This window comes from Camponotus floridanus, unplaced genomic scaffold (assembly GCF_003227725.1).
Source record: "Camponotus floridanus strain SB8 unplaced genomic scaffold, Cflo_v7.5 scaffold34, whole genome shotgun sequence".
Classification (NCBI taxonomy): domain Eukaryota; kingdom Metazoa; phylum Arthropoda; class Insecta; order Hymenoptera; family Formicidae; genus Camponotus; species Camponotus floridanus.
The window spans coordinates 842145-865808 of record NW_020229481.1 but is presented as its reverse complement, the minus strand read 5'-3'; the positions used below and the strand labels follow the sequence as shown (position 1 = coordinate 865808).

Below are 23664 nucleotides of genomic sequence, written 5' to 3'. Positions count from 1 at the left end.
ATAAAATACAGTATAAATATAATTTTAGAAAATACATGTTTTAGAAAAATATTAAAATAATACTAGCAAAATAAAAAAAAGAGTAATATGCACTAGAAATACTTCTTAATTCTGCGGCAATATTGACAATAAAATAATAATAGAAATATAATATAAAAGCAACATAATGACAGTGTTAGTAATAAAATGTATTGCTAAAAATGCCAATCATTATACATTATATTGTATATTAATAAATCAAAATTATTTTTAAACTAAAATTTTTTAAATTAAAATTACTTTTAATTTATTAAGAACAAACATATATTTAATAAAAAAAAATTTATAAAAAAAAATTTATTTAACAAGTTAAATTATTTATTTGCATTAAAAACTTAAAATTCTATACAAATGTTATTTGGACGTATAAAATGTAAAAGCATAAAATAATATGCTCAGAATGCAATAAATATATTGAAAATATATTTATTGAAAATTTATTATTACAAAGGGGAGGGGATATTAATAATTCATGATGATAATGATGATGATAAGATATATGTTTATTTCGTTAAAAAAGTTTTTTGTTTCATCAGTATATAAAATGTAGAATGTGGGGAAATATTATTATTTATGAACCGAGGAAACAAATTAATGCAGCTTCGATAAACAGATTTTTATCGATATAAATTAATAAATTCATGCTATAGCATTCTCTGAGAAAGATCAATTCGAATTTTGTGATTATATTGTGACACGTAGTATTCACGTGCAACAGACACGCTATTGTAGGCGTTAACCATGGCTTCCAAATGTAGTTAAACTCTGACGCCAGATCGAATACTTTGATGTCTGAGATCAGGTTTCTCGTCTGATCGAATCTTTTTTTAAGCCGACCCAAGGCGCATCGAATAACGAAATAAAAGTAAGTAATAATAGTCATAATATCTATCGAAAATTAATGTTCTTTAGACTCACGTTGCAGGTTGTTCACTGTCGCTGTTGATAAAGTCCTCCAACTGCGAAAAATCCAGAGCCTCGTTGTCTATACCTCCGACGAAATCACCACGACCTGAAAGAAGACGAAAAATTCTATATTAAGATAAAAATAAATCATCAATGGATCAATCTATTATCAATCGATAGTCTTCGACAATATTCATTTTTTTACCACAATATATTATATATACATATGTATAAATATATATATATATATATATATATATATATATATAATATAATTTGTGCATATAAGTGTCTACTTAAATGTATAAAAAGTTACACAGATATTTTTGTTCAAACTTCCAGATGAAGAATATTAATATTTTAAAAAACTTTTGGTGCAATTTTTTAAAAGTTTTTTTATTATATCTGTTATAATGTTTTTTACTTATACAAAGAAAAAACAAAAAACTACTTAAATTTCAATCGTTAGATTTGCAAAGATAATAAAAAAGTTTTCGTAAGATTTCGTAAAAAACATTTTTCACTTGATAACATTTTCACTTTTTTATAATATATATTTTCACTTTTTTACTAAAAATTATAATAAAGAAATACTGTATATTTAATTTATGATTGAACTAATTTAATTACTTTATATTTAATTTATGATTAAATATAATAAACAGATGTATATGTATATTTATATAAAATATTTATATAAAATATTTATATAAAAATATAATATTTATATAAAATATTTATATAAATTATATAATATTTATATAAAATAATTTAAACACATTATTTATTTGAGTTGTCAATTGTTTACTTGTCATAAGAGTAAAAATCTTTTAAAAAAGTTTCCGAGTTCTAATAAAATGCCAATTCATTGAGCTCTTCAAATATTAAAGAAATTCCTAAGATTTTCAGGTTTTCTCTAGGACGTAGACATTCTGTGTGTGTATGTGTATATATAATTATATGTATATAAATTTTATGAATAACATTGTTACCATGCGTTTCGCATAAGAGTCTGTTGTCATTTATTGCGTCATAAGACGCAAGAGTTCGTGTGAGGAAAGCATCTATCGTATGGGAAAGAGATTTCAGATAAGAATATTGCACGTTACCGTTCTCGACGATTTTTAGCAAGGGAGAAAGTCGATTTATTAAATGGATACAAACGAATTTCACGGATGATTGCGATTCAAAGACGAACGGAGTGAATAGAACGTCAATAAGCAAGGAAAAAACTGTTCTGCGAACAGTCAAATTTCTTGTAGCTATTCCGTGTTTCCATCGAGACACATGTCTATTTTTAGATAGAATCGATAGAGAGAAAAATGACTTATTATATATATTTATTATGTTATATCTTTAATTTTCTTCGATGAAAATTGCGTAAAATTAAACGAGAAGAGATCTAAAAATCGTCGAGGCGGTCATTAGCCTTTTCTCAATCAACGTTGAGACTTTTGATCTTGTTTTGAAATGTAAGAATACCAGCATACGTGTACACTTTGTATATGTTAGCGCTTAAGATTACAAGCTAAGCGTTGTAATACGTTACTTCCGGTCAAACATTCATAGACATTTGAGCATTGGGAGTCGAGAATATAAAGACACTTTGCAAGTGAATAACGAGACGTAACGATGTATCGTGTTGTCCCGCCGAATGTTTTTCCGGTCGGGCAATATTAGACTGATATAAAGCTCTTGAGGAATTAGTCTTATCTAATAAGAAATTAAATTTTATTAAAGTAATGAGTTTTATGAAATAGTAATAATAGTAGTAGCAGCGATAGCAGTTTATTCTATTTTGAAAAAGGATTTATTATATTCTCTACGAATATAAAACTAGTAGTATATAAAGTTATGTATAAAGAGAAAAAAGGATTTTGAAAATATATATAATTATAATAACTATAATAATTATATTTTTTTAATAATTATTATTATATAATTATAATTATTATTAATAATCATTATATTTTTTTAAATATACTTATTTGTCAATATTTCTATTATTCAATATATGTATTTAACAAATACTTTAAAAGTTTCTTCAAAACTTAAATAAATTTGAAATTAATAAAAATAAACAGAATTTTTTTTCAATAGCTTCTAATTCGAAGGAACGTCTTGGACTTTAAATGCAATCATTCCTTCTTAGAAGTGATTCCTGGTTTTTTTGTAAGTGTCCATAATAAAAAGTATCATTTATTTTTAAATTAGATGAATATTGTCCAAGATATGCATGACGATTAACATCTATGAAAAGAAATCGAGGGGTGAGTTACGATGGTAGATGAGTCGTTGCCAGCCAGGCCTTTATCGAGGTATCGACCAAACATCGCCCCCGTGATGGGTGGCTATTTAAATGTGAATATCACATTATACCAGATATGCGCCATAGTTATAAATTATCGAGTCAATATCAATATATGAAAATTATAATAATCGATATTATTCTACGCCTTGCAGAAATAAAATCTCTTAATATACATATATATAATTTTTAAGGATGTATAAATTTTTTATATAAATGAATCGAACGATATTTGCACTCCATACTTTTCTAAAACAATTTTATATGAAAGAATAAAAAAAAATAATTATTGCAGAAAGTTATTCCACACATTTGTTTGTATATTAAACTTTGAAAATACATACTTTCGAGAATTATTTAAAATTGAATCGACAAGCATCTTGCGGTAATTTTTTTTGTGACAGAATTATTAAATAATAAGAAATGCAAGAAACATTTATTTTATTTGTAAATTTAATTACAATATTTGCAATAACGCAAAAGAATGTCAATTTTACTAACAATTATACACATATTCTCTTGCTCATAAATTAATTATGATAACAGAGTGCCTACTCTAATCGTATAAAAAAAATCCTTGAACATTTTCTATTATTTCAGGTATTTTTATTTAAAATTCTCCGTAAGAAGAATATTTTAAAGAAAAATTTTTTAAAACTTTTTTTAAAATAAATTTTTTTTATTGAACTTGTTCTTTAATATTTTTTATTTATAACAAAAACGGAATCATTTAAGTTTCAAATACTAGATTTACAAGTGTACTGAAAAAACTGAATAGTTTTCGTAAGGTAAACATTTATCACTTGCAAAAACATTTATATTTTCTTACTAAAAATTACAACAAAGAATATCCTATATATTCAATATTTTGTTAAAACAGTAAATATATAAACAGAATTACATATATATTTATAATACAGTTTAAACACATTATTTACACATGGTTTACCGACCTGCAAGATAAAAACATAATTATTAAAGAGAATTATCGAAATGATCAGAATAATAAAATTCCATGAAAATTCTCTGTCTCTTCCCAACGCAAAAGAAATCGTAGAAAAATCTAGATTTTCTATGTTTTTCCAAGCCAGTAGACATCCTGTATGCTAATGTTAATTTTCACTCAAGCGATGCATCCGGTCATTAATAAAGCAATAGCATAATAAAATAATTGCGCCTATTCCAACCAATCGAATCCCGAATAATGCAAGAATGCTCGTATGTAAGCTTTCGATCCATGTATCAACCACTTTCTCCGACGAGGCAAATAGAAATGCATAGTATATACATGTACAAACGGCGACACGTCTATGAAAATTGGCTGGCTTTCATTCTTCGCGATAGAATATACACAACGCGTTTGCATATTTCAGCTGCCGTAATCGACATGACGATGAAACGCAACATTAACGCAACATTAGTATCTTTACGACAACGAAAACATTAGTATCTTTACGACACGTGTATTGTCACGATCGTATCGTGAACGGAAGAAGTTAATCGAAACCCAGTTGTCGATTTTGAACCCCTGTTAATCGTAGAATTGATGCAGCTGCCATGTCACGAATCCGACTGGGAGTCCCACCTGAACCCTAAACGATTAGCAGGATGCGTAGCATTTTTTTTTTTCACGGCTATTAGAAGCCTTCGAGGGGGAGCTCTTGAACAAGTTGTGGACAGGTGTTAAACCGCCGTTTACATGCTCATAAACGTATCTATATATAACGATAACATAACTATGTAAAGTTATTATATATTGTAATATAACAATAAATTCGTTGAAGCAGATGTGAAATTATAATAAAGAATTGCTCAACCCGCACACATACCTATATCTCACATTGGAAAAAATAGACAAAATAATATACTTTTAGAAATTAATAATAAAGAGATTTAGAAATTGATTGTATGCGGATTTAAAATTTTTGAAATTATCTCTCTTTTGAAAATAAAAAAATGAAAATTAACATTACATTGCCTCTTTAAACTCGATGATGATAACGCTGTTTGTTCGACATTGATAACTTTTACGCGTAATATACGAGATATTTACTGACATTTCATGAAAAACATTTTCTTCAATGAAGAAATCTATTGCGAGATATAAAGAATTAAAAAATAGTATGATGCATTGACTTCATTGAATATACTGCTATGTATCGTATATGTATATTTCTTATATTGTTTGAAAATACAAATATTTGCTCTTTTTTATATAAGAGTTTGTCTTTTTTTTCTTTTCTCACACGGGAATATAATAAATTATTGTATGCAATCATGAACTTTACAATTATAATTTGTATTTATTACAATTTTAATGTTTTATTCTTCATTTTTCCTTTTTTTCTCTTTTTCTTTGGTCTTTTAAAATTAATCAAATCTTGTCTCCACCTAAAAAATTCGACGAATGTCTGTAATTTCTTTATTGTAAACAATCTATACACAGAATATTCTAGATAGACAAATAAAAATACCATTTTATTTAAATAATTAAATAATTATTAAATAATATTAAATAATTAAATAATTATTAAATAATATTAAAAAATAAACAAATTATTTTCTTCTCTTTATTTCGAAAATATCGCTCCGAAATATTAAAATGTTCAGTAAACGAAATCAAATTAATATAATAAAAGAAAATGTTTTATTTTGGAATGTTAGTAATTCCGTAAAAAGCCGCTTTTGACAAGTTTATAGCAATTTGAATCTAATAACAATTTATAGAGCAATTTAAATCTAAATGCTCGAAATCGCGGTCGCCGACTTTTACGTAGATTTTGTATCTTTCGCAGAAAGATTGCCCTCAATCGGCGGTCATTGGTATTGCTACGTATAATCATCCAACTAGACTCTCTTTCTATTTGTAGGGGATCTTAACCCTCATAAAGAATAGCTTGCAAATATTAATCTTACAAATCACAATTCTTAATATATTCTTAATAATATTCTTAATAATATTAATATATTAATCCAATTTTTTGCAAATCCTTATTGCGTATTGAGAAATATACAAAAATTGTTTTTTCTTTTCTAAGAGAAAACAACCATTAAAAAAACAAATTTGACTCTTTCATTATTCTTTTTAATATAATTATTTTCAATATATTATTTTTCTTCATATTCTTTTGTCAATATAAATATACAAAAAATTAAGTACTTACATTTTTAATTTTTTTTTTTAAATAACTTTTATTAATGATACTTTTGTGACAAATATGACGTGGATAATTTTTAATTGGTATCAGACCTAATAAATTTTTATTATGTATCAGATAATTTAAAATTATCAGAATCATTGATATCATTTTAATTGCAAAAATTTAATTAAAATTAGTATTCAAAAAAAAATTAATTAAAAATATAAGAAATTCAGATTTTTTTATTATATTGCAATAGTGATTAAAATATATTTTTAAAAATTACAAATTGTATTTTTGTATTTATAATAAAGAATTCGTTCAAGTTCAATTTATTATTAGTTTTTGGAGAATTTAAATGTAGCAATTAAATATAATAATTACATAATTATATAGCCAATTGGAATATGATCACATTTAAAATAGTGATGGTTAGTTCAAATTTCATCTAAAAAATCAAAAATAATAAAAAATTAATTTGCAATAATCAAAAGATGTAAAGATTAAATATCTAGAGGAAAAACGACATGATTTCTCATTAAAAAAAACTGTTGGTTTTTGAAAGGAAAAACATTTTGTTTTTTTTTCCTATTTACATCTCTATAGTAAACTTCATTTACTAAAAAACAATATCTCGATACATTTCTAGATGCAATTTTACAAGAGAAAATATATGCTCACGTTTCTATAAAAAATACGATATTAAATTTCGATAATTATTGGAATATACAATAAGCCACATAAACATCGTGTCTATGACATTTGTAAAATGAAAGAAGCACTTTCTCGCTTACATAAATTATATACTGACACTTTATTACCTGTCACGCTGAGCAGTCGGCGAGCGCTCACTTGACTAATAATGTTAACATCTTCATGATGATTTTCCGGATGATTTCGTCCGTTTTGATCATTAGCTTGATGCTGAAGTGCCCATGAAAATTCCATGGCAATGAAATGTTTTAATAAATTTCGATCACTTTCGAAAGATTGTTTATATTGGAAATACCACGCGAATCTTTACATTTTACGTAGCACTTCATAATTTGTTTCTTTCCCGATTTTTTTTGCAGCTGTATTATTGAAACATTCGTCACAGATCCGTGATAGAATCTAATATAAAATAGGAATATATTGATGGTACTTTTAGATTGAAGCATAAAACTATTTAGTGTCGAGAATCTCTGTAATTATATATCGCAAAGACGAGGACGCAGGTTACTTATGTGATTCTGATTTTTCGGAACAACGAAATACAACAGTCCACGGTAGTTCACGATTTAAGTCTCCTCTATCGGGAGGGCTCCAAGAGTGCCTCCACCATATTCCAAGTATAGTGGGGATTTCCTCTTTGACTGGAGGGCGGCGCTTATTTCGGAAGGGGTGGTTATACGCAACCCCTTTCTTCGAAATGTACTATCATATAAGATATTGTGTGATGCAATTTAAAGGACCAATGTTTCCTTACAAGGCGAAAATTAATGCTTCTTCATGCGCTATAAATTAAAAGTATAATATAAAGCATAACTTATATGAATATTAAAGAAAAACATGAAAAATTTTAATAAAGTTATATTGATAAAATTAAAAAAATATAACATTAAATATTTAAATATATAAATAGTCTTTAATATGATTTAGAAAATTGTATGTAAATATCATTGAATATGAATATTAAAATTAAAAATTTTTTTTATATTGCTTGTAATTTACGTTTCTTTTCAATTAAATTAATTTTAGAAATACTTTTTAATTTTTTTTTTCACAAAAAATTATATAAATTATATAAATTATATAAGAACTTCTTGAATTGAATAACATTAAAAATTGGCATAAAATGAATAAATAGTGCATAATAGACTTATTCATTAAAAAAATTTTTGTTATTTTAGTTGAAGACATTCTTATTGAGATAAAAATTTCAATTATCAATTAATTAATGTTTAATGTGTTTAAAAGATCATTTATATATTAATAAATCATAAAAAAATTTAGTACAATATCTGCAAATGAATTTAAAACATTTTAATTTTTATGCATTATTCCAAAAAAAATTGTATTAAAACAAATATTCGCTGATGATTTATATTAATTTTTTTGATATTAATTTTTTGATTAATTTCAAATTTTCTAATTCCTATTTTAGACTGATACAAGAGATAAACATATATATCAAAATAAAAGCATAAAAAGATAAAAATTGGTTTGTAAGATCTAACTACAAAAAATATTTATCCACTCGAATCATTGTGAATTTCATTTATGTGAATTGTGTAAGGAATTTTTAAATGAATGATTTTATATGATCAAGTAAAATAATAAAAACACCGATTTTGTTACATTACATTGATAGATATGAAACAAATAGTAAAAGATTAATGGCAATTTTTTTAAAAATCTAGTACCTAAATTTTAAACTTTGATAATCTATAGTTTAGCATATGTTAAGTTAGACAATAATATCTATTTTCTATTTTTTTAATTATTTTCCTCTGTGAAATAAATCATCTTTTCCGATTAATTTAAACGCGTCATACGAACATAACATTAAAGGCAGGTTAATAGATGATCCAATTATTCCATCAGAATTCTTTCGTTGGGAGCACCTGCTGTTCGTACGTCCGTCATTCTGCGCATTGAAAGAGAGAGAGAGCGAGAGAGAAAGCACGAAACCATTTCTCGTCGCGTGCGTAAATGTTCATGGGTGCGTGTAATCGACACGCATTACCGAGTCTGCCCGCGTGTCTCCCGTGTGTTGTATATCAACCCTCCGTTTATGTTACCATTAACGCGACCGGGACCGAGCGAACACATTCCCAGGCTTGATTTTGAAACCCTCGCGATTGAGAAAGGGCGGCGATGGCGGCAGGCCGATAATATGCAAATGTTTGCTCCTGGTTAAACGGTCGTTTATTTATTCATCGTTGACTTACTCAGATTACGTTTGTTCGTCGTCATTTCAAGTCAGAGGTCAGAGTAGATACAGCTATTCAAATCTTGTAAAAAAAATTCCTGATTTTCCTGAAGTATTTTTATTCAAAATTTCAGATAAAGAAAATATTTTAACGATTTCTAATGCAACTTTCTAAGATAATAATTTTTTTGTCTAATGCTTTTCACTCATACAAAGGAAAAAGAGGACATAGAGTCATTTAAGTTTCAAGTGCTAGATTCGCTAATGTAAAAATTGAGTGGTTTATAATGTAAACATTTTTCACTTCTAAAACATTTTTTTATCACTAAATATTACAATAAAAAATATGTACTGCATATTCAATATTTTGTTAAAACATTGAATATAACAGATATAAACATATACATATTTTAAACATGTAATTCATTGGGCTTATAATATAAGAACAAGATTACAAACAGTGAATTTTTAAAAAAATTTTCCAGCTCCCAATAAAATCTTTATACCCGAAAAATCAGAAAATTCCCATTTAAAAATTTTATTGAAATTCTATTACATAAAGATTTTCTTTTATAGCACATATGATATGCGTATATTACCTACAAAGGTTGCGACAAGATATGTGGAGCGAGAACGACCGGCTGTTACAAACAATGTTAATTAATCTTGACTTGCGTATACAATTTGCTAAGGCATAAATAACTGTCAAGAAGGTAAAAGGAAAAAATATGAAAATATCTATGATAATAAGCATTTAGCGAGATGTAACTCGGACACAATAAAATATGCACATTTATGTGATATTATTCCATTTCCGGAAAAGTGATTGACACACACATCGTTTACATTTTATACATTTATTTCGAAATGTTTATAATCGTCACGTAATTTACTATCCAATATATATTTTTTTAGCTTTATATCATCGCGCTTAATTATAATTATAGAAATCTGCGATTGTGTGCATACGTGATGCATTCTACCACACTTCAAAGATTCTTATCAGAGTTATAAATTATCCATCATTTTTTTCATGCTCAATACCATCTGATTTATCACAAGAAGAGAGAATATACGTTTAAGAAAAAAAGATGCACCATATTCATTAATTTTTACAAATTAAAAATACCTGAGTTAGATTAGAATATTTCCTATCTCAAATATTAAATTAATGCACATTATATTATCAGCAATAACATGATTACGAAGCGAAATTTCAAATCATGACTTTAAATAAATATCAAACATTGACATTATTAAATTGTTATATAATCTATGTTACAAATAATCTGTGCACTATATGTTAATTAATTAAATTTTTTTATTGTAATCTAGATCAAAATAAGAAACACGTATCTTTTATTTTTTTATGGTTGTTAAAAAAATGAAACATCCCCATGAAAAAAAAATGTTTATGTTTATGAATTAATATCGTAAAATGAAAGAGTAACAAAATGATTTAAATTGAAATTTTATAATTCTCAAAATGCACTTTATAATATTTAGATTTTTCAAAAATGAATAATTTTTTGTCTCTTTATTTTAAAAAATTCTTTTTTTTTAAACATAAATTTAAAGAATATTTTTAAATTTAATATGATAAAATTATTTTTCAAAAAAGTATTTTTGAGTTAAGTATACAGATGTTCTTCGGATACATATCTTGTTACGCACTCGCTCGCTTTATAATAGCAATTTTTTCTTGGGAACTTCACGCAATAATAATCAAAATAATTATTCAATATATACAATTATGAATAAATTTTCCACACACAAGTATAGTTATATTTTTGCTTAAAGGATAAAAGAAGAGCCACAGCCGGATGTGTTTGACGATATCAAAGGCTATCATCTAAAATATAGAGATATAAGTATAATGTAAAAATAAGTCTACTGAGATGCAGCATAATTTTACTCGTAACTTATACATCGTTATTTAAACATTAGTATAATTTTATTGTGTTAATTTAATACTTAAATATAAATGCTCTTTAATTTTTATTCTTAACAAAATTGTAGAATTTTTAAGTGAAAAGAAAGATAAGTATTTTAGAAAATTTTACATTTCTGAAATATCTAAAACTGCCATTGTAAAATATGTTTTGAGTTATAAAATTTATTTCTGTTAAAAGTTTAAGTTACAAATATAATGTGAATGTCTTAATCCTATTTCAATCCCACTTTGGACTGGCAACTTTTTAGCAATTATCAAAATTAATATATGTCATAAAACTGCTCACTCTATAAAATTACATAAAAAATTTTATAAAAAACTACATGTGCGAAATCCGACAAAAATGATATATTTCAAGATTCTTTTAACTCTCAATATAATAAAAACATGATAAGCCTGCGAAATGTTCAATTTCTATTTGTATAAATTTTTCTAAAAACAATTTTTTACGCAATTTTTTACCTGTTTTCTCGGTACTTGATTTTTATTAATCCGTTATTACATTCGTTATCCTATTATATTGTACAACATATGAACAACATAAAAAAATTATTCAAAAACAAATAAAATGTGCAAATACTTTTTTTATAATATATATAAAATTATTATTAAACTGCGTCGTACAAGTTTCGTGCGCACGATTATCACCAGATTTAGTTTCAATGAAGCAATTAAAGGCTGCTCACCGATGCAGGTGTCAAAATGATTTATGATTCATAATTGTAGAAGTTAGTAAAGAGAATATATAAAAAAGGGGGGAGGCATATAAAATTTTCTTCTTTATAATCAGAGCCCTATAATGAAAATAATCATCGTACAATAAATTGCAGATGTCATTATCACTGTAGTTAATATCGTTGTAATTATCAAAAGTATAAAAGCCACGATTTTCGAAGTACTACTCTTTTGACTCGCATACTCGTCTATCGATTCAAGAAAAATTTTAATTTGGATTGTAAAATCCAAGACTCAAAATCCATACGCTGCATTAAATCCAATTCACACATTATTTAACGATATATTTTGCAATAATTCCGTACCTTCATTAATCCAGCAATCTTATTTTTTATTATGCACATGAATATTACACTAAAAGAGCAAATGTTTTGAATATTTATAATATAGCATAATTAAGGCTTCTTCTAATAACAATTTTTTCGAGCAATTTTTGGTATCATATATTTTTATATAAGCGAGTTAAAATATTATTCGAATAAATCCCATTTAAAATAAACTTTGATTATCTATTTTACTCTAAATTTAATTCGCGGGAAACTTTTTTAATCGATTAATATTATAACATAAATTAATATTATAACATAAAATTAAAAGATGCGACATTTTCGCAAAAATTAATTTTAAATTTATCATAAACTTACTTTTTTTAATGGTACATCCTTTTTAATACACTTCGTTTACGTTTATAATACGTTTTGAATAGTCTATTTATAATGTACACTATTCTACACAAGTTTATGATTTGTAGTTTCAAAAAATTAATGTATGCAATTTTACATCGATAGTAAATTACTTAAAGTCTCACTTGAAATTTGTGTAGTATGAATGGTTATGTTAACCACACCTGTATACCTTTCACCTGACGTATTAGCTTGTGCGATAGAACGAACTTGCTCGGTGCACATTGATTTACTTGATCGAATTCAGGAATCCACGAAACGTAAGATGGTAATTAAACATTTTATTATGAGCACATAAATTTTGTGTAATTTAAAAAATATTTTCACCGATTTCGTTACATTAATATTTTTGTAACAGTGAAAACACACATCTAACATTTTAAACGAAATAAAGAAGATATAAAGACATTCTATGTAATATATTAGTGAAAAGTTATGTATGTGTCGCAAACTTTGTGTCAAAATAACTTTTATTAAAATAAATTTTATTTTTATAAAAAACTTAGATCGATAAAAGAAGATATGATTCATTTTCATTTATTCAAAAAGCTAATTGTAATTATTTTAATAAAAAAGTATGATGCTATAAAAATGCAACACATACATGTACATACATATAAAATTTAGAAAATTTTGGATAAGATATATTATAAAGAAAATTATTTTTTTTTATATATACAATATTTTAAAAATTTTTTAGTGCAGCTCTTTGAAATAAGATATTTTGGTGCAATTCTCTAAAGTGAGATTTTTTTATTATATTCATTTTTTAGTACTTTTCACTAATACGAAGCAAAAGCACAGAGTCACCTAAGTTTAAAGTGTTAGATTTGCAAACGTATTGAAAAAACAATTAAATAGCTTTCGTAAGATAAACATTTTTCACGTGCATAACTTTTTATTTTTTATCACTAGAGAAATCACAATGAATAATATACATTCTGCATATTTGTATATACTTTATTTTTATATTTTATATTTTATAGTAAGACATAAAGATATATAAACAACAATAGATATGTATTTACTATATATTTAAACACATAATTTATAAATTAATAATTTTATTACTAATTTTAATAATAATTTTTTCTTGGCTTGCCGACAATGTAAGAGCAAAAATATCAAAAAGAAAATTCTGTGAGATTCAATAAAATTCTCTGATTTTGTAGATACAAAAGAAATTCCTAAGAGTTTTAAATTTTTCGTATTTTTCCAAAAAGCAGACACCCTGTAAATAATCGAACGATGGAATTGTTTCTACGAGTTTCTCCGGGTTAGAATTTTTTCGTAATCTGTAGTTTAAAAAAAAATAAATATTTAAATTTACTCTCGATCGTCGATACACAAACGATAGATTTACGTCGAGAACTGCGTGTGGCAGTGTATTTAATCCAAATGCCTGACCTCATCCACACATCGCTCAACCATGACACACTCGCCTACGAGCGCAAATGTTATTGCCAAAGCAATAAATATGGTAATGCCTCTTAATGTGGGTGTACGTACGTATGTATTCACGGAATAAAACAGACGTGTGTGCTCAAACACTAGAGAGAGAGAGATTATTGGTCGCGCTTACGTATATGTACGTATTATAAATCGGCATAAATCCTGGAAGGAAAGGATCTAAAAAAATGAGGACGTGCGAGCGAGAAAACTTAGCGTGACTCGAACGAGAGACACGACATCGGGACATCAACAGAAAACAGTCGGGGCCATGTTTCTCCTGTAATAACCACGTTCTCTATCTCATCGCGACCGTGCGCATGTTGAACCACGTCTCATTGTATGTCACTGATATTCAGCCCAAAGCATATCGTTTTGTTATCGTATAATAGTCTCCTTGGAGAATTCGCGAGCAACGTTAGCAAGCCAGTCCTCGGGATCGATAAGCTCACGGAATTTTTACGGGGACTGGAGTGTATTCTCACTTTTATGTACACGGTGAAGCTTGAGAATTTTTTGATTTTCTCTCGCATCTATAAATATTATTTTGCAATTGTGTGACTAGCGAAATAATAATGATTGATAGTCAGATATGAGCATTAATATTTTCGTAAAACACACGCTTGCACACACAATGCGGAGAGAAAAGTCGAATGATTCCCACAGTGATACGCCCCCTGAACTTTAGCTCATGGAATTCATCGGCTTTCACTAGCCACTGCGCCACTTTATGATGATACGATTAAATATAAATATCGACATGACGTTAGAATTAAATTAATTAAATATCAAGCTCTTCTTTCTGAACTGACGATAAATAAGAATGATAAATTAATCATTTCTATCACGTTTTTGAATTTTCCCAAGGATCACTTCAAAATTAAATTAAAAATCACTATTTATAATATGTAAAAGATTTTTAAGCAGCAATGGCAAAAACTAAACAGTAATTGTTGAAAAAGTTTTCTCAATCTCAAGACATGTAACTGTAAAAATTATTTTTAAATTATATAATATTATATATTTAAAAAATAATAAATATATATTTAGCTAAATTTAAAGAAATGCTTTGCTAATTTATTTAAAAATTGCATTGTAAACTATTTTAATTAAAATATACATCCCTAATAACATTGCATATATGTATATGTAATAGCAAAAATATTAAATATATTTAATAAAATATTTATATATACTTGATTCCTTAACATCTTAAATTTTCCATTGAAAAATTAAAAAAGTTAAAAATTAAAAAATTAAAAAAATTAAAAAGGTATATATTTGATTCAACTTCATATACAAAATACCTATTGATGGAGCATATGTTTTTTACTTATTAGAGATAAATCTCATTTTATATTCATTAATTTCAGCATCAAAAGTTATAAATGATTCTCAATACTTGGACAACGCAGCGGTCAGTTAAAACAGATTTTAAAGAATCCTAATGAAAAGACTCATCATTTCCTTCAGTTTATGCTCGCAACCTGCATAGAATGTTTGTACATTGAACAATCATGTCGGCAACAGCAATGATTCGCAAGTCACAAAAGTAGTCCATACATCCTCTCTCTTGCATTATAAACAATCTCCCATGAAAATCTAGAGCAGCTAGTGCAGTTAAAGTCCGCGATGACGCGTTTATCTGCGCGTATAACTAGGACCATTATTTGCTGCAAATGGAAACATTATTGCTATTCAAACTTGTAATAGATCGAGTCACGGCTCTATTTAATAATTAATAGACACTTAGTGATTTTATAAATTTAGCAATTTTACGATAACGTGTTATGTAAATCTTATTTAAGTTCTAAATGATTAATTGATTTGATAATTTAGTTGTGTATCTAATCTCCTCCGGATGAAGAAAATGCAAAACAACATTGTTGATTAGAGAGAGAAAACTTTTAATTATAAAGCTCCGTTTAATTTACGCATGTTAGAAAAGAAATCTCAAGAAATTTATTACACCACTAATTTTTGTCGTCAAGTGCTACAAAAACATGCTTGGCAAAACTTTCAACTTGGTAAAACTTTCGCTTTTGATAATAGCAAAAACTACATCAGCAATAATTATAATTAGTGCATATCAGCTATAATTGCGAAAACTTGTTCAAATGGAAAAAGGCTTCGTAGCAAAATTTATTGCACTGCAAATACTAAGATATTCAAGATGTGTGTTACATTAATAATATTATAAATTCAAACAAAAATATTAATGATAATAGGGCTATTACACATGCACTTTCCATCACGTGTATTTTATTCATTTCGTGATACTTGAACAAGAAAATATATGCGAGTGATCGTTGATCGTGACGCTTACCAGAATCAAAGAGACTTACCATCGATTAAACAAATCGCCCCATTATGTCTCAGACACGTGTCTATGTTTACGAGATTCACAATATGTTTACGATGCCTCCATTATATATGTAAACGCACACAATATTTTGTCTCATAAAAATTTGAAAGCCTGACATAATTTTATATGTTCTATAATTAGTAAATAGAAGCCTATAATGTAATTATAATTGTAATGTAATTATAATGTAATTATAATGTAATTATAATTTGTGTTATTACTAATAATTAATAATAAGGAATATTAGAAAATTAGAAATATGTATACTAAAATAGTCTATATATTTAATATTGAGTATTTTGATATTTTAAATGAACACTTCAAATCTTACAAAGTACATAGATTTTCTCTCTCGTATTTTATTATTAATTACTAATTTATTTTATATAAATTAAAATTTATTAATTACTAATTTATTTTATATAAATTAAAATTTATTAATTACTAATTTATTTTATATAAATTAAAATTTATATTTCACATAGGGGATCCCTCAAATCTCTTGAACAGCGAACTCTTACATGATTACAGCGTCCTCATCTAATCCTCATTCCGTATTTCTTTCTCTCATGTTATTTATAAAGAAGATGCACTGCTTTTTCCATTCTACTTTACCGATATTTTAGGTATATACGGACTGAAATTTTCGGAAGAATGCCATTTATTAATTAGGCAATTAAATTCAGTTTTTATAGTTCGACAATGTTCTATGGTGCAGTACACAATCGTGAAAGCTACTATTTTATGCATAAAAGCTATAAAACTTTTATAAGAAGCTAATATTTACAAGTTGACAGCTCTGACGTCATGTTGATTTAAGAAGTCGATAAATAAAAATGTAATTTCATACTTATTCTTTTCTCAATATAAAATCTCATACTGTATAGAGTTTTCACGTGTCCGTTTGCATGTATACTTCAATTCTGGAAAAGGATTTTTAATTCTATACATGTAATAAAAAAATGGCACACTTCCGAAAATTACGGTGTTTTCGTCGGTAAAAAAGTACGCTTGAGGAATCCCCTTAATTTTACTCTTCAAAAAAATTGTAGAGAACAAAAAATTCGATATATAGAAATTTTTTTCTTAAATTTTCTCCAAAAGGAAAAGAAGAAAACTTGTCAAATTAAGAGTTGATGCATGAAATAAGCGACAATCTTTCAGAAAGAAGACATCATTCATCGTACGACATTTTAAATACGGAGTTTTATATACGTGTTGCGTGTAAAAAGGTAACAATACACACTTGCTATAGTAACAATAAACTACTCTCCTCCACACGTTGCGAGAAGAGTGCGCATGCCCGAGCTTTTCGCGAAAGGCGGACCCGCGCAGCTTTTCATCGACCAATGTGCTTTCGTGGGTGGCACAGGTCGTCCTCTGGCTTGCGCGGCATCCTAAACGGCCATGCTATGCGCGACGAAATCCCATAATTCATCCGCGTGCTTCAACTATTGCCGTTAAGCTCGCGGCGATCGAACTCGGCTTTCATTATCGTTTTATTTAAGTTCGTCGCAAACGTTCGTCGTGGTCGAAAATAAATTTTAGGTCGCGATCGATAGAAGGGAACCCGGCGAGATCGCCCTCCCCCTCCCTCTCCCTCGAATAAATCCCATCGATACAATCAGTAAAATAATCGCGTATAAAAATAATTCGCAGGCAAATTCGATTAAACTTCGAAGCGAGGAAATACGAAGGGCACAAGGGTCAAGTTTCGATTAATTAAAAAAAAAGATAAGTCACTAATAAATAATCGTAGTTGCAGTAGAGCTTTCGGAGCAAATATGTATTGAGAGAATTTTCGACTTGCCCAAGTACATAAGTAGTAAATTGATTCTCCCGATAACACACAGCGTTTATTACAATTTATGACTGCTATTATTATATCGAGTGTAATAAACTACACAACTTATGAACCACTTGCTACACTATTTATAAACGAATCGGATGAATGTGAAATTCAGCAGTATTATATTCATTACTCTAATCTCTCTTTCACAGGAGAAAAGCTACTCCAATAAATAATGATGTCTTTTTTGAAAAAATATGAGAATCCTGGAATTCTCATGGAATTGAAAATTTTTAAAAATTTAAAATTTTAAAAAATTTTTTTAAATTCTCTCTTTCATAATTTTACTTTTATATTGCAAACAGTCAGACAAGCAAAATGAATTACTAAAATTTATTTTAGAAAATTGCATTAAAAGATCTTTAAAAAATATTCCCTTCATCTGGAAACAAAAATACTTGGAAGATCAGGGATTTTCATACAAAATTTGAGTGTATAAAATAGTTGAATAAATACAATAAAACAAAAAGATTATACACATACACTTCCTTTCCCCGATTTTCCTCACAATTATGAAATTTATTTAATATTAATGTATAAAGCAATGAGAATGTAAAGAAGAATTAAATATTTATTACTGTATAATGGTGTTTCATCATTATTATCGGCTGGAAGAATAAATAAATAACTTGAAACGTGGAAATAAAATTAGGTCACATTCCATCTTTTTATTCGTGTTTAATCATTATGCAAGTCGCATCTTTCACGATACGTTCTGTCACATATATGTAAAAGCAAGCGCGCAGTACATGTGAATGTTACATTACCAACTGATTTTCTCAGTTGTACAAAGTAACTGAAGTGAATGATTCACTAAATGACGCGTTCTTATTAATTGCATTCTATTTGAAAAGTAGGCAGATTAAAGACACGAAAGACAGATGTGACTCCTGAAAGAATGACAGGAGCGTGGTCGAGGAAAAAAAATATTCTTTCTAGGATAGACTGGTGGACATTCTCAAAAAGTGAATGCATAGTAACGATACATTGCCCGTCTATAGGTTGTACTGTGAATTATCAAGCCATTAATTCCAAATAAACGGAAAAGCACATTCACCACGCGACTTTCACTATCGGTTCGCAACAGCAGCCAGCAGTAGTAGAAAGAACAGTGGAATAGTTGACGAATAGGCTGGAGAATAGCATTTGAATGCTGACAGTGCGCGGGAGAAAAAAAAGAGGGGACAAAAAATTTATATGCAACGCGGCTAGAAAAGTATCTCATAATTATTACCATAAATATTGAGCCTTATATGACTAATCCAGTCCCTGACATTTCAGAAAAAAAACACTTTCTAAGTCTTGAAAATTCTCATCTAATTTTGCAACAAGTATTATATAAGAAATTTCCTTCGTTGCGATTAAAAAATTAAACATAATAATAATCCCATCTTTATTAATTTCCGTATAATTGAATTAAATTCATTTATAAGCTCCGATTTTTTAGGATTTCTTTTTTAATCGTATTTTGCCGAAAAAACTTGATGTGATGACAAAGTTCCATTTTAAAGATTATACCACTAAACGAGACGGAGATACATCCATCTAGAGAGAAGAGAGAGACGTTACGCGCGTTACAACCTCCGACCTACATAAAGAATGCCACGCTGGACTCGTTACAGGTGAATGCACTCGGCGTAGAACACGCGGTAAATCATGAGTGCACACGAAGAAAATATAAATATCTGCGAAGGAACGAGATGTATCAACTCGAAGGGTGTCCGAAGTTTTGCGAGCTGTAATCGCACAATTATTGGACAGAGAGACATATTCGATGCTCTCGAGAATGCGAAGAAAATCGACGCGAGGCATTAAATCAAGAAGTGCGTAACAAGTAACGCGAAGGTGATTTTTCCACGTAGTAGAGGGGATGGGGGGAACCGCAGTCAAGGACAAAGTAGAATAAGCGGTACGATTTTCCTCCTTTAATCCTCATACAGCAAACTACTACTCATGCACATCCTAATTAATTCTTCATGTTATGCTTTGAGTGAAATTACTGTCGACTTGTGGTCGGTAAGATTCTTGTTTTTCAATTATTCGATAAAATTGTAAGTAAAAGAATTGGAAGTTTGAAATACGGAGGCAGAGGTTTCTTATTTTTACTTAAAAAATGTTCAATCTCGGACGATTTCACCGAGCAACAAGAAACACGTGTTCAGTTGACAACTGCTGATTGATAAATAAAGAAGAAAGAAAAACTCAAAATCGACTGAATGATCTCCCAGGTAGCGAGCAACGTTATTTTGACGTTTCAAATTGGTCATTCACTGATTATTATTGATGTCACGAATTGACGTTTTTATGTAAAAGTGACGGTCTAATGTCAGATTTTTGATGTCATGTACGCATTTTGAAATCATAAAATGTACCATATTTTGACGTCTTTTTCTTAGCATAATAATGTATTTAATAGCATTGTCGAATAAAACAGATTAACCGATTAGAAAGTATTATTGAACAATTACAGCCAGGTAGCAAGCACACGTCATTTTGATGGTCAAATTGGTCATTCATTGACTATTTTTGACGTTTTTGTGACGTAAAAGTGACGGTCCAATGTCACAGATTTTTGACATGTACCATATTTTGACGTTTTTTTCTTAGCATAATGATGTATTTAATAGCATTGTCGAATAAAGCAGATTAACCGATTCGAGAGCATCATTGAACAATTACAGCTATTCTATTCTTCAGAGGAATCTCGAATCGATCAAATTGCTTTATTTGAAAATGCTGGGAGACACAAATATGGTAAGAAAATAGGTTACAAGTTTTATATTTGTTATTATTATTTTTATTTAATCATAAATAAACTTACTTCATATCATAAAAGACGTAATTTAAATCGACCTAAACCTAACTACACTGGCAATTTATTGGTTGGTAATGTATCACAACGTTTCGACTATGGATTTTGGTCCTTATTAAGTGAACTAAAAATTATTTCTAGTATTATATAAGCAGTAAATTACAGCAATTTAAAACTAAAAGTGAGCAAAAATTATATACATACAGTATCTTCGTTAACTATTATATTATGAGAAATAAGGAAATCACTGTGTCACTTTTATTTTATCTACTGACGACATTTAAGAATTTAACATTACTTTATATCATATAAAATTTCAACAAACATCTTTCGTTGCCTGCGTTTTATAAAAATATATTTTGCCAATCAACTGCATTATAAAAAAATGTGTATATTTTTTGGCACTTTAATTACACTCGATTGATAACTAATATTTTCACAGGGCACTAATTTAATGAACACTTGAGTGGTTAAGCAACATGAGTCGTGCACAGATAAACGCATGCGTCGAAAGAAAAATTGTTAAAGTCTGATCGCGAAAGTCATTTTGTAGAAAAAATTGTAAAAGATTTTTTTATGAGATTAATGTACTAATCGTATTAATAATAAAATAATCGTCAATTTACGACTAAAATATGACGATCAAAATAATGTTATATCAAGATGTCAATATGAAGTCGTGTAACAAATCAGTCATTTTGGCGACATCCCAGACAGCACAAAAAGACCAAAAGATGTCTAAAGAACTTTAAGACGTCTTTAAGTCGTCTTTTAGATGTCTTTTGGACATGTGTGCTGTCTGGGATATGATCAAAAATGACCAGTTTGGAACGTCAAAATGACGTATCTTGTCACCTAGGCCGTACAAAACCGGCTCTTCTCGTTCTCCCTCTAAACGAGAAGTGACGCAAAAAGCAAAACGGAATAGGAACCTCGCCAGCGGCAATCGAGTCCTTAGACCGCGGTGCTTCCGGCCCCACCACGTTTCACGTGCTGCCAATTCCACGAATCGTATTCCATCGCTTTCGATTCCAGGCAGATCGTTGGACCAACAACGCATCGTTCGCTGCTCCTCTTAACTGTATTCACGTTGAAGGATGAAGACGCATCCGGTGCGCGTTTAAGGTCAATGTACGCGCTTACGCGTGGTCGAGGAAGAGCGTAGCCAAGCTGCACGATAACGGTGTCGGTGTCAAATTCGCGCGACATTCCGCGTAAGCTGTCACCATGTTAGCTCGTTCGCGATCCGCGCTTAACCGTCCACGAATCGCGACTCAGAAAAATGCGCGGTACCGTTATTAAAGACACGACAGCGCACCATTGTTGTTACATTGCAGCAATATTCCCAGACAGCACACATGTCCAAAAGACATCTAAAAGACGACTTAAAGATGTCTTAAAGTCCTTTAGACATCTTTAAGACATCTTTTGGCCTTTTTGTGCTGTCTGGATTGCAGCAACATCGCATAATGTAACAACAATGGTCTGTGCTGCACGGGGAAGGTCATCTCGAGTCACGCAGGAAAGAAGCAATAAAAAGAAAGAGGAGAGACGACGTTGGAGATTCACGACGATCGGCCGCGTGAGGAGGAAAAGACGCGCAGGAAACTCACCGAGAATCGCCTGGAGGGTCTGCTCGTCCCCGTCCACGTCCATACCTCCGCCGTGGATGGTCGTCGAAGCCCGTTGCTGCGGACCCGATCAACGGGCCCCATTCCGCGACGTTCCGGCCGCGACGAGGACTCGCTCCGTCGCGATGTCCCACATAGCCAGAGCGAATCGCGAACCCAAAAGTCCTGCGCGAGACCTCGCTCCTTTTCTCTCTTTCTTTTTTCCTCTCTCTCTCTCTCTCTCTCTCTCTCTCTCTCGCTCACTCGCTCGCTCTCGCTACCAATCCGATCGGACACGAGCGGGATCAACTACCGACTACGCATATCGATACACGGCGAGCACAAGCATTTCGCGCCAGCGATCGTTTCAGCGCGTTCCGCTTTTCCGCTCGCGACGACGCGAGCAACAGCCACGGGATGTTGCCAGTCGCGGTCCTGTCAGTCGGCGAACTGTTCCGCGAGTCGCTCGAGTCGCGGTAATACCGTGTCACGGACTAAAATCCAAGCCTCGCGCGCGAGAGACGTAATGCAACGCGCACACGGATCCCATGTGTGTGTGTGTACGTACGCGAGCAACGCCGTGTCTACTTATCGCGGGACCCCGAGCGTGTTGGTATCTTCCCAAGTCGAGCTTATTAATTTTCCCATATAGCAGAGAATATTCCCATACAGCACAGACAGTATTTGCTGGTATAAAATAAAATTATCTAGATAATTATCTAGATAAAATAATCTAGATAATTATCTAGATAAAGAAATGGATCATCTTCATCTTTAACTATAATAAATGAAGAAATATAAAGTATTTATCTTTATCTTAGATAAAAAATGTGTCATCTTATCTAAAAATTGTTTAAGATGACGTTTTCATTATGCAGAAGTTTTCCAAGCAAGCTTCTA

The 23664-nt window shown here is 29.4% G+C and overlaps 1 protein-coding gene across 3 annotated transcripts in view; it reads right to left on the bottom strand.

Moving 5' to 3' along the window:
• The window catches only part of LOC105250642 (myelin regulatory factor-like protein), a 38864-nt gene extending 15442 nt beyond the window's left edge, over positions 1 to 23422 (bottom strand). Inside the window, exons 1-2 of one of the 3 annotated variants that reach the window (XM_011256830.3) lie at positions 22768 to 23422; positions 958 to 1051 (exon numbers count right to left, since the gene is read on the bottom strand). In XM_011256830.3, coding sequence (XP_011255132.1) covers positions 958 to 1051; positions 22768 to 22810 — 137 coding nt within the window. In that variant the 5' untranslated portion in view covers positions 22811 to 23422. Of the gene's footprint in view, positions 1 to 957; positions 1052 to 7214; positions 7357 to 22767 lie in introns of those variants that run through there. The other 2 variants (XM_011256831.3, XM_025410730.1) reach the window with 2 other exon arrangements.
• Positions 23423 to 23664: the final 242 nt, after the last annotated feature.